The sequence below is a fragment of the Dipodomys merriami genome, unplaced genomic scaffold, assembly GCF_024711535.1.
Source record: "Dipodomys merriami isolate MVZ:Mamm:240054 unplaced genomic scaffold, mDipMer1.0.p SCAF_10, whole genome shotgun sequence".
NCBI classification, from domain to species: domain Eukaryota; kingdom Metazoa; phylum Chordata; class Mammalia; order Rodentia; family Heteromyidae; genus Dipodomys; species Dipodomys merriami.
In genome coordinates, this window is record NW_027202271.1 from 30635321 (window position 1) to 30648760 (window position 13440).

A 13440-nucleotide genomic window follows, 5' to 3' on the forward strand; every position below is an offset into this window, starting at 1 on the left:
AAACCATTACATTAATGTAAGCCCATTACATCTTGGGGTAACTTGTTATACGTGAATGAACAGGTAGTGTGAAGACCAGCCAAGAGGCAGTTACAAAACACGAGTGAAATTATTATTGTCACTGCATTCATGTAGCCTTTATGATTTCTATTTGGCATGTCATTCACTGGAAAATTTTAAAACTAGAATTAATTTCTAGTACAATAGTTAACCATCACTTTTCATTTTCTAGATTTATTTCCCTTAGTAGAGAAAAAAGTTTATGTCTTTTAGAATCTACTGATCATCAGAAATTTCCACAAATGTTTTAAACCACTCAGGTTTGAACAGAGGCCTACTTCCTTCAATTTGTACAATGCCTCTGATGTGTATGACTTACTGGGAACTCTATTTGATAAACTGCTTAGAAGTGGTTCCCTGCTAAGCTAAATAACATTTATGTTGGAAGTTTGTCATTTCTAGTAAGTTCCAACTATTTATGACTTTCAAAGTGCTTTTTTACTTTGAAAGCAAGAATACAACATGCAGTTGAGTAGAGGAAAGTGTAATTTCTAATTTTATAACTCATTAACTTGGACTAACAAAAAGTGGAGAATAAAAAATCTGTAATATCCTCAACATTTTCATCATAACTGTTAGGATTTTATTATTGTTATGCATTTAAGTTTATCTATTACTTTAATTTGCCATGATAATTCTTTTCTGAACAAATATGCATGAATGATAGGTAACATTTCATATAGCATTTATGATATGTTTGGGTAATATCAATAACAATCATAAATATTATTTGAACACTTTTTTTCTTTGTCTTTTTCTTTTCTCCTTCCTTTATTTTTTTCTTATCTCCTTCCTTTCTTTTCCTGTCCTTCTTCATTTCTATTAATTCCTTTCTTTGTATCTACTTTTTTCCTTCTTCTTTTTTCTTTTTTTTAAAAATATTTTTATTAGCATGCATCTATACTTTTTTCTTTTTTTCCTCTCAACATTATTGCACACAACTATAGATCTGTTTTGCCAAATGTGTGTGTATATATATGTTCCACCAAATTTACATTTATGAAATGTCTATATCCTGATCATCTCAAAGTACCTGTTACAATCAGTTTTCTGTTTAAAAGACAAAATGATACCCTATTCTGATATTTTGATTGATGTCATATCACATTTTGTCCAAAAGCTATTTTGTGCTTAAGATTTCCCCCTCCAGGAAGATTTTAAAGTTTGCAGTCGAGATAAGCAATGGATTAGAAAACCCTTGCTGTACTAATGAAAGGAAAAGCCGATGTTGTAAAGAGGGTGGGTTTCATAGTTTCTAGATAAATGGAAAATGGGAGGAAAGGAAGAGATTGACTACGCTTTAAAGCAATCAGGGGTCAAATTCATTGCACACAAGAGAGACAACTCCAGGCTTGCATATGTTCCAGTTAACTAAATTATAAACAAGAGTTCCTTGGTTTCATTGAATGTACTCGGAATATGCAATTGCCATGTGTGTCTCGTGCCTATCATATTGGAAATGTATACTATTCCATTGATGTCAGGGGCTGAGCCAAGCAAAGCAAGATGATACACTTTAAGAACCACATGGACAACAGAAAGAAAGTAAGGCTCATGAGCATTCTGCTCTTGCAACAGTGATTTCTTCTCCATAAAATGTGTCCTTATTTTCTCAGATTTATTTGAGATGAAAAGATGGGTTCACCTGCATGTAGGTAGGGAAGCACATTACATACTGACACTTGCTTACTATCAGAAGTTTGCTAGTCATTTTGCATATGTGATCATTGCATAGCTATGTGTGGGAATCCCTTAATATTTTAAATGTTATAGTATAATATAATAATTTAAAGGGGAATTATTACTACCCTCTATATTTTAAAATAATGTCAGTAGCATTTGGTATTTCTATGACTCAGTTAACTGCTCAGAGAAAATGTGCTTGGCATTCATGATCATAATACATTGTATGCTTCTAATAATTTCATATTGATATATTATAGGGGTGGTTTTTACATTTGCCTTTGCGATTGCAGGTGTAGAGAGATATGAAGTAGTCCTGAGGTTTGAACTCAGATCTTAGGCTTGGTAGGCAAGCACTCTACCACTTCAGCCAAGTCCCCAGCCTTTTTTTTTTCAGAGAGGAGCTTGTATTTTTCCCTGGGCTGGCTGGGCTACTGAGACCATGATCTTCCTCCCTGTGCTTTGCTTCTAGCCTAGCTGTGATCACAGGTATGAACCACCATGCCCAGCTTATTTGGTTGAGATGTATCTTGGTAACATATTTTGCTAAGGATAACCTCAAATGGCAAGCCTCCCAGCTTTGCTTCCTGAGTAGTTTGGATTATAGGTATGAGCTAATATGACCAGCCTGGATAGATATATATTTTTAATCACAAATAGTTACGTTATTTTGAAATAACCTAATACAAACTTTATTACTTCTTTGCCAGTCTGACATTATCTTGAGAGAAATATTTATAAATTATTGCTTCTTAGTTATCCATGTATCTGCAGCCAGATGGCCCCAAAATTTTACAGCTCTACTATTGTCTACAGACTGTCAAACCTTAAAAAAATTGAGATTATGTGTGGCTATATATAGGCCAGGTTGGCCTTGAACCTGTAATCCTGCCTCCACATCCCAGGAACTGGGATTACAGGTATGTGCCACAGTGTCAGGCTGGCAGGTATAGTCAAACCTAAAAGGGAGTTTATTCATGCTGTTTGAATTTTGATCGTGTGGTATTTATCTATTTGTATTATATAAAGTCATCTCATCTTAGGTTCTAAAATAAACCATAGAATATAGTTTTGCTTATCATTTCCATCTTTTCTATTAATTTTTCAAGCAATAATGTGGCTCATCCAAACTATCTCCTAAGTTATATTGTGTGGAACAGGCCTGGGTGGAGGTGTTCAGGCACAGACATTTTCAACAGAAAATCCATCATTAGCAACATGAGTTGTCAGCACAGGTGATCGGTTCCAGGAGTCCACCCAGTTCTGGGAATGGAACAGCTGACACAGGACTGTGAGCAGTTGACTGATAACATTTGGGCAGGAAGTAGAGAAGGCTGAACTTTGAAATAATCCTAATAAATGTCAAATCCCTCTGAAATGAGAAGATGTATAATAATTACAATGGATGCACATTCCTGGGTTATTTAATAGTTAGTATATGTTATATGAAGATATTGAAGTGGAAGAAGAAGAGGAAGAGGAGGAAGAGTAGGAAAAGGTGGAGGAGAAAGAGAAGATCAGTTTAATCTGTGAAGCTCTTTTACTCTCTTCAGTCAGTTGTGGTTCTAAAATACATTCAATGGTGACTATGTCTTTAAAAATTGTGTGTGTGTGTGTGTGTGTGTGTGTGTGTGTGTGTGTGTACTGGGGCAACATGCTCTCACTTGGCTTTCTGGCTCAAGGCTAGTGCTCTATCACTTGCAATTTTTTGCTGGTTAATTGGAGATAAGAGTCACAAAGACTTTTCTCCCTAGGCTGGCTTGGAATCTTGCTCCTCATCTCTTAGAGTCCTGAATAGCTAGAATTACAGGCCTGGGCCGCCAGCACCTGATTTTCATCGGTGTCTATTTCCTAAGAAAACAGATTTAATTAAAGTTACAGACTAATGTGAAATGTTTTACAGTAGAGTGACCTGAGACATATGTTTCTAGTTCCACCAGATTGAAAAGCTGGCAAACAAGATTAACAGTAATTCTTTAAGTTCTTTGATTTCAGGGCACTGCTATTAGCACAAATATGGAGAATGTATTAGGTATCTTATGAGTGAGTGAATGAATGAATACTGTTTCAATGTCAGTACTTTAAAAAGCCTTTTTGGCTTCATCTTTCCAGAGCTACTACTATGGATTTTGTCAAAACCCCATCTATCTCTGGATGTTTGGTGATAGAAAATGAACTCTCTCTTCCAAAATACTTCTACCTGCTTAAGGCAGAATTCATCACTCAATTCTCTCTGGTCCTGTAGCATGTAGACCACATCTGTGTTTCAGCTCTTATGACAGTGAACAGACTTTCTCACTGACATGGTGCTTCTCTCCTGTTCTTGACCACACAGTCTGGGTGCTCCATGTCCTGGCATCCAGCTCATTGCTTGACAATGATGAATTGCACAGCGCTAATTTTTTTTTTTTTACCATGAACAAAGTTTATAGTAGTAATTCTCAATGTGTCCTGATACCAGCTGCATTTGTTTGCTAGAAGAAACTTAAAAGTCCTTGGGGCTGGGCACAGAGTATGTGATGCTTATGCACTTGTGCTAACATCCCCTACAAAGCTGTGCAAATATCATTATATTCAGTTGGATAATATCTTCATTATCTCTTAAATCAACTCTTGACCACTTAGCAGTCATTCTCTATTTCTCTTAATTCTTGACAATCACTGATGCCATTCAAATTGAGTTGTCTTTTTTTTGGGGGGGGGAGGGGGTGTCCGGTTGTGGGCCTGAACTCTGGGCCTGGGCGCTGGCCCTCAGTTCTTCAGCTCAAGGCTAGTGCTCTACCATTTGAGCCACAGAGCCACTTCTGGCTTTTTCTGCTTATGTGGTGCTGAGGAATCAAAGCCAGGGCCTCATGCATGCAAGGCAAGCGCTCTACCACTGAGCCACCTTCCCAGCCCATGAGTTGTCTTTTTCATATTGAGCTGTAAAAGTTCTTTTCAAGGTACATGGTTTGCAAATAGTTTCTTCGTTTTCTTGGGCTGGCTTTGCAGTTTCTTGATGGTTGCATTTGAAGCACAAAACTTTTGAAGTCTGATGAAGCTTAATTTATCTTTTTGTTGTTGTTGCTTTTATTTTTGTGCTAGGCTGTGTAAATTTCTCCCTCCCTCCCTCCCCCCTCCCTTCCTTCCTTCCTTCCTCCCTTCCTTCCTTCCTTCCTTCCTTCCTTCCTTCCTTCCTTCCTCCCTTCCTCCCTCCCTTCCTTCCTTCCTCCCTCCCTCCCTCCCTCCCTCCCTTCCTTCCTCCCTCCCTCCCTCCCTTCCTTCCTTCCTTCCTTCCTTCCTTCCTTCCTTCCTTCCTTCCTTCCTTCCTTCCTTCCTTCCTTCCTTCCTTCCTTCCTTCCTTCTCCTTCTATGCACTGAAACTAGAGCTTACACTCACAGCTTTTTCATTAAAGGTATATATGCTCCACTACTTGAACCACACCTCCACTTTTGGCTTTTTGCTGCTTAATTAGAGATAAGAGTCTTCTCATTTTACTTGCTGGTACTAGCTTCCATTTTTGATTCTCAGATCTCAGTTTCCTAAGTAGCTAGGATTATAGACACAAAACACTAGAGTCCAGCTACACCTGCTTTCTTTTAAGATTTGTATAGTTTTAGCTTTCAGCTACATGTAGGTATCTGATCTACTTTGACTTAGCATTTGGAGGTAAGGTGTAAACAGGATTCAACTGTTTTTTCTTTTTCTTTTCTTTCCTCTTTTGTTTTTTGCTTTTTGATATCAAGCTGTCTCAATATAATTTGTTACAAGTAGTCTTCTGCACCCATTGAATTCTTTGACACTTGTGGTGAAAACCAGCTGCCCATGATGTGTGACCAAAGTTTCTTAGGAATTTGTATCTACTGGAATTGTGTGTTCATATTATGGTTATGTGGTGATATTATGATAAAAATAATATAAGATAAAATTGTTAATTTCAGGTGATTTTAACATAAGTGGCGGTAACTCCAAATGTGGTGTGCATATATGAGTGTTCCATGGTTTAGAAATGGTTTTTGGTAGAGGTAAATGGAAAAAAGCTTGTTCTGTACTTTATAATGAAAATTATTAAATCAAGAAACTTACTTGGCAAAATGGTCTTATAACGGTTTTTAGTTCCATGACGTGGAATGTCAATTTCTTTGGGATCCACAAAGTTCATTGGTATTTCCTGTAAAAACAAATGACTATCAAATTGGTATATCTAATTCTGACACAAAGAAAATCCTCATAGGGGGCCATTTGATCCACATTGCGTTTGACTTCAAAGCAGTTTATAAAACAGACAAACACTCCTGGCTGATGGACACCCTTCCTTTTATAAACACGTTGACTGCACCCTGTCAGGCTCACTTCTAAGAGACAGCACTTTATATTAGAAAGTATTATATGCAGTTATTAAAGAACTTAAAATGCTTTTCATATTTTTTAAATTATGCTCAGCTGAGCAACTTCCTTTTAACAATCATTTCATTAAGCTAGGTGCTATGGTTTCACACTTGTACTCCTAGATAGTCAGGAGGCTGAGACCTGAGGATTGTAATTTGAAGATAGCCTGGGCACAGAATCCCAGGAGGCTTTTACCTCTAATTAAGCAGCAAAGAAGACAGAATGGGAAGTGTGAGTCAAGCGGTACAGTGCCAAAATGCACCGCCAGGTGAGAAGGAGAGGCTTTGAATTCAAGTTCCAGTACTGAACCCACAATTTTTTTCCCATTAACTTTTCAGGCAGGTATAACATTCCCTGTGACTCCTAAAGTTTTTCTCAGTTCTGAGTTACCAAAATAACCAAAAATCATTGTGTTCAGTAAAACAAAAATGTTCATGTTTGATGATTTGACAATGGTAAATCATTTCTGGCAAAGCCTCAAGTTGGCAATATCTTTATTCTTTCCTTCTCTTTCATTTCACCTTCAGTTGAAATAAGAAAATCATCCTGGCACACCCATGGGTACACGCATAGATAGTCAGCTATGTCCCTGCGTTACTTCTAGATCTTCCTTGTTGTTCCTGTGGGTCCTTTTAGTGCTCTAATTTACAATAAAGTTTATTTCATAATTGAAGATCTATTGTCAGTTTTAAAAAAGAATCCTAGTTATGCCTCTGGTTAACTGAATGAACACTGACTGTTTTTTTTCTTCTCTCAGGTTCCATTTTTTTTCACCTATAAAAAAAAACAACACATTACAAAAGCCAACTTTATAAACTCCACATTTGTCTTTTAATTCAGACAGGTAATAATAGTTTGTGGAGCCAAGAGTAGATCTGAACCGTTTAGGATCTCTTGCCATTTCCTTGGCTGCAAATGTCTGTACTCACCATATAAAGTCTAATTTACTATATTCAACCAGCATGGCTTAAGATGTACAGATGACTGAAAATGTGTAGAGTATCTAGCATATAAATATTCTCTGTGGACAACCATTAGACCTAAGAAGGTTTAATCTGATTATGTGTTCTCTGGTGTCTATATCTTATTGTGCTTTAAACTAGCACCAGCAATATTGAGTCTAAAATGGTCCTCACCATCATTTTGAACCCACTTTTGGGCTTTCTTCTTTTATTCAAAAGTACCAGGCAAATTCTGTTGCTCAAATTAAAAAATAGGTATCATTCTTGACTTCTTTATCTTTCACTGTCTCTTTTTATCTTACTGTCTCTTTCACCCAAAGAAACCTACTTTTTGTAAAGTCTTATAGATTCTTTTCTTAGTTCCACAGCATTATCGCTAGAGCCTCCAAACTGCTTCTGTCTAGGACCATCTTTCTAAACCATAGGTTAAGTCTAGATGCCTAAATACATATTAAGACTTGTGGGATTTAGACTGGTGTCATCTGATAGTTCCGAGGCTTCACTTTCTCTATATCCTATGGTGACTTCAGTGCTTCCAGTTACAACAAACAATTTTAAATTCTCTGAACAGCAGCAGCAAGGGACAATGACGTTTCTTTATTCTAAAACTACCTGATCAAATATTACAAACTCAGTCTCAACTTAGACATGGTATTGTAATACTTAATCAATCATTGTCATGACAGAGGGTGGATCCGAAATCATTAAATTCTACCTTTTGAAGTGTAACTAATTTGTTTCCTGTAATCTGATTGTGTATAGGGCAGTATCATTTCCACATGATATGGAAGAATAAATAATCAATAGCAGGCTCACCATGAATTCACTTTGGAGTAAATGTGAACTTGCTACGACGTCCCTCAGCTGTGACCTTGTGAGAATTCGACTGGCTGATTGCAGGTACTCCATAGCTACTTTCTCTCGTGGTGTTGGTACAGCCACAAATGGTTCCACATTCCCCAAGCTACTCATGTCCAATGTAAGCGATACATTGGATCCTCGTCTACATAAAAAAGTATGCTGTTAGATTTAAATATCACATGAATTATTTTGATCACACAAATTGGTCTTTTTGTACATGCATGCAACATGGAAAGATTTTTACAGAAACAAGTATCAAATATATTTCTCTTTTGGCATGGTATGACTGCAGACAGTAGTTTTGTGTCTTTATAGAAAATTGTGCAGATAACCCTGAATGGAAAATATTTACTATAATTTATTAATGGATATATTTGTTTCAGAAATAATAGGAAGACTATTAATACCAAGTAAAGAATTTAGGGAAAGTGAACATATTTGAACTGAGAAATCACATGGAGTTCAGTATAAAACAGTATAGTTTTCTAATGTTTTAAACATTCTATAATGTATCTATATATATTTCAAAATATGATATGCCATAAATAAATACAATTTTTTAAAAATTTGTCAATTAAAACTCTATTGTAGCTCAAATTATTGCTATTAAAACAGAAATTAAGCTGAGTGCTGATGGCTCATGCTTATCACCCTAGTTACTTAGGAGGCTGTGATCTGAGGATGGAGGTTCAAAGCCAGCCTGGGCACACAAGCCCACAAGATTCTTATCTTTGATTAATCAACAAAAAGCCAGAACTGAAGCATGGCTCAAGTGGTAGAATGCCAGCCATGAGAAAAAAAATCCAAGTGAGAGAATGAGACCCTGAGTTCAAGCTCTAAAGTATAAGGAATATAATGAACAAGGAAAAATGTAGAAGAAATAATGCAAGCAAATTGCTCATTAAAAATTAATCCTTGCTGATTAAATTTTGGTAACAATAAACAAAGGCCTAGTTAACTCTCACCTTTTGCTTCTCTGTAAGAGATTTATTTTAAGGAGATCTTAAACCTCTAAAATTGCTTTTCACTGAGATTAACACTTTGCAATCAATGGATACAATCTAGGCATTTGCCACTAATGGAAAATACATCCTCGAAGATAATCTATTTATCTTAAACTTTCCCTTTACTATTGAAATCCATTTCTCCTGACGTTGAAACAATTCCAGAACACTTCACCTCAATGCCTTTGACAATGTCTCAGAGTTAATTATAGAGTTAAATTTGTACACAAATGTTGACCTTACAGACAGCATTTTCCACAAAACAGCTTTATTATATGCTAAGTACTCTCCTGACTTGGACCTGAAATATGGTGGTATGATGTCATTAACTTAGGGGAAAAAATCTTTGCTTTTATTAATTCTTATTTTCAAGCAACAAACAATACTTAGATTAATTGAAATAAGACAAATTTAGGAACACTAATCAGAAGAATCAATTTAAAATATTTGGAGACTAAGTCATATCTTATACTTGAGAAAGCTTGAGATTAAATATACACATATTTTAATTATAATATTTTAATGTCATAAAACCATAAATGTTTATTAATTTGTAAAATTAAGAAGTTTTAAAACTAGAATTAAAATTTTTCCTACATATGTATATGTACACACATATATATGTATAAACACACACACATAATTTGTCAGTCGTGAGGCTTGAACTCAGGACCTGAGCACTGTCCCTGAGCTTTTTTGCTCAAGACTAGCACTCTACCACTTTGAAGCACAGCACCACTTCTGGTTTTCTGGTGGTTAATTAGAGATAAGAGTCTCATGAACACTCCTGCCTGGGCTGGCTTTAAACTGTGATCCTCAAATCTCAGCCTCCTGAGTAACCAAGTAACTAGGATTAGAGGTGTGAGCCACCAGCACCTGGCGCTCTCTCTCTCTCTCTCTCTCTCTCTCTCTCTCTCTCTCTCTCTCTCTCTATATATATATATATATATATATATATATATACACACACACACACACACACACACACACATATTACTAGCATTTAAACTAAATGATCAATGGCAATGGCTTGTTTTAATTTTTATATTTTTGATTAGAAATAAAGATACTTTCTTTTCAGTATTGGATTGGGAACTCAGGACTTTGTGCTTGTTAGGCAAGTACTCTACCACTGAGTCATATTTCTTGTCTTTAAAAAAACTATTTATTTTTAGGATAAGATCTTGTTTCCTGCCTAATGCACCTGAGCCACTATCTGGCTACTTTCAGCTTCTGTCTTTGTTGGGATCACAGGTGTGAACCACTGTACCTAGCTTCCATCTGTGAAGATGGAGTCTCATGGACTTTTTCTGCCCCGATGGCCTTCCAGAGAGCTGGGATAGATGACGGGTGCATACTACTGCAACCAGCTATGGGTTGAAAAAGGGTCTTGGAAACTTTCTGCATGAGCTGGATCCCCATCTCAGACTCCCAAATAGAAAGATAAATATATTTTCATTAGTTATTCATAAATCCTTACCTTTGAGAATTTCCTGTTCATTTTCTTTTCCGATTTTTGTACTGTGGTGTTACTACATTTATTATTGATTACTAGGGTGTCTATATGTGATAGTAATCGTTTCTCATGTATGTCTAGGTAAACATACGGTTTGTGGTTCCTTTAAAACATGAAGAGTTGTTTACATTTTATACTTTCATTCAGTTAACATACTAATCATTTATTAGTTTGTGGCACTGCTTTAATGCATAAGAATTCTCCTTGAAACTGTGATTTATTTATTTATGGATTTATTTATTCATGTATTTATTTGCTTTTATGAGACAGAGTCTTACTCTGTAGCCTCGGCTGGTCTTCAGCTTAAATCCTCTTGCCTCAGCCTCACAAATGCTGAGATTATAGGCCTGCACAGGCTGACATGGTCTGACTAGTTTTTATAAAATTTAATCTTTAAATCTATTTGTAATTCATTTTGAAATATGGTAAAAAAATTCTTAAGGTCTATTTTCTCCCAAATAGGTTGTCTATATTTCTAACCCATTTTACCAAAAAATCTAGGGGAGGAATATTTTCACAGATATGGGAATGTTAGGCCTCTACTAGCTATTATTGACTAACAGTCTGAGCAAGAGTGTGCACTTGTTCTAACGAGTCCATAAACAAAAACACTATGAAAGTAGGAAACAATTAGAAAAGCATTTCAGAAACAAAATAAACATAAATTTAGGAGAGATTCAAATGAAAAAAGAATTTAGAGAAAAAATCCACAGAACTAATAAAACATTTAGGCCTTTAGTAAAAGCAGAGTATGGGAAAATAAGAACACAATCTCCTGTTGAAAGCATGCCTTCTATTTTGTCCCGTAATTGTGGACAAACTGTTTGGCCTTTTTCTGCCTCACGATAGCAGTTGGACGAAAGGAACATAATAAAAAGCTTTATCAAAAACCTGCCACAGCACCAATTATTATTTATGCCAAAAAGTAAATAGGAGGGAGGAAATTCAAAAGATACCAACGCAAACAATTGAAGGAAAAAGCAAATTCTTGCGGAAAGGTAAAAGGAATGCAATGTACAGCAGTGTTAATTACAATTAAGTGAAAAGGAAAAACATGTATAAATATTATGGGCCAGGGCCACACAGCAGAATATAAACAGCTCTGGTATGAAGCTCTTCAGCTCTGCCTCACAGCCCCTAATGGCCAAGAGGTGGGAAGAAAACACAGCTAAGAATACAGGCACATTGCGACTGAGTATTGGAGTTACTCAAAAACAGGCATTCACTTTATTGGCCCATGAGGGCTGTATCACTGGAGGGGAGAAGCTGGCTTTGGGAAGAAGGGGTACAGATTCCAATGCTTGGTGTAGGGCCCCTCGTTTTAGACAATCTCTTCCTTTTCATATGAACTTGGCCACCAAGGATAGTAACACTTCAAACATGGTGTGTCATTTAGCAGCCAATAAAGTATGGAAATGGGAATTTTAAAAAATGGCTCGTGTGATCATTTGGCCTATAACTAAGAAAAATGTACTTCTCAGATGACTGTGTGATGAAATGTTTTCCAATGGGGGAAATAGTGGCAACAGATTATCTTGAAGTACATGAGGAGAGGATAGAAAAGAACGTAAATTTAAAAGATTGTAAGAAGAATTTAGTACAGAATGAAAACCAGCATATTTAATCTTTTGAGAGTACTTTGTGTTTTGGTAGAAATGTGTATTATTTATTCAGCACTGTTTTTTGTTGTTGTTGTTGAGCTTGAACTCAGGGCCTCAGGCTCTTGCTTGGCTTTTTCGACTTAAAACTGGTGCTGTACCACTTGAGCTCTACTTCTGGGTTGTTGCTGGTTAAATGGAGATTAAGAAATTCATGGGCTTTTCTGCTTTGGCTGGCTTTATAATTTCTTGATTAGCTGGAATTACAGGTCTGAGCCACCAGTGTCTGGCTCAGCACGGTCTGTTAATATACCCAAGATTACCTGATAAGAAGAGTTTAGCATTGACAGTCTCTATAGATCTGAAAATGTGACCAAGAAAGTCAGTCCAGCCTGCATATCTATCATAATAACCTGGACTTGATTATAAAAGATAGCTTTGAAATTTCCCACTTCGCTTCTTAATTAATTCTATTCTTTCAATATGTTCACATACTTAGTTTTCTAAGAAAAGCTCAATTAAGAAGGAAAAATAAAAAAAAGAAGCCTGTGTTCATTTACGTAACAAAGAAGAAAAAAAGACAAAAGGCAGAGATGGAATTCCTTTACTGTGTGTGAACTGGCTTGTTTCTAGGGTTCTTTGCAGCTCTCAGTCCTATAGTAGTCAATTAATAGTATACAATTTCCACCTCCCCACCTTCAATAATATAAATTATATATAGTACCTAAGTTTGGCCTACTAGAGAGGGTATAATTTAAAAAAGATACAGAGCACTAAGTGAAACTGTGATATAAATGCAGTATTCCTTATTTTTAGAAGCTGAAGTACATGAATAGATATTGTGACCACTCATAATAAAATATTCCAAAGGAAATCCTGTAAGGGAGAAATGCTAATAAGCATAAAAGATTCCAGGCACGAGATCATGAGGATGATACATAAATTTCATTCTAAAATATTAAGAAAAACTTACAACATAGAAGATGCTTTCAGTGGGGAATGATTCATTTCTTTTCTTGAAAGCACCTGCTCCATCAGGTGAAATGTTGCTATTCCTTTTAAGTGGTTAAATCAAAGCTTTTGAATTTTTACAAGAATACCTGGCTTTTCTATGTACATAGAATGGGGTAAAATTTACCATCCTTTTCTCTTTCCTTCTTTCTTTCCTTCCTTCCTTTCTCTCCCTCTCTTTCTTTTTTCTTTTCTTTTCTTTCTTTCCCTCCTTCATTATTTGGCTAGTAATAAAGCATGAATTCAAGGCCTCATACTCCCATTTGGCATTTTTGTTCATACCTGGTACTCTACTACTTGAGCCACACCTCAATTTCTTGGTTTACTTATTACTGTATTTAAAAATAAAAATGAAAACAACCATTAAAAATATAAA

At 36.0% G+C, this 13440-nt stretch overlaps 1 protein-coding gene across 2 annotated transcripts in view; it reads right to left on the minus strand.

Moving 5' to 3' along the window:
* The window catches only part of Ptprr (protein tyrosine phosphatase receptor type R), a 213489-nt gene that overhangs the window by 31360 nt on the left and 168689 nt on the right, over positions 1-13440 (minus strand). For both annotated transcript variants that reach the window (XM_069988668.1, XM_069988669.1), the window contains exons 7-8: positions 7891-8077; positions 5810-5894 (exon numbers count right to left, since the gene is read on the minus strand). In XM_069988668.1, coding sequence (XP_069844769.1) covers positions 5810-5894; positions 7891-8077 — 272 coding nt within the window. The remainder of the gene's footprint in view (positions 1-5809; positions 5895-7890; positions 8078-13440) is intronic.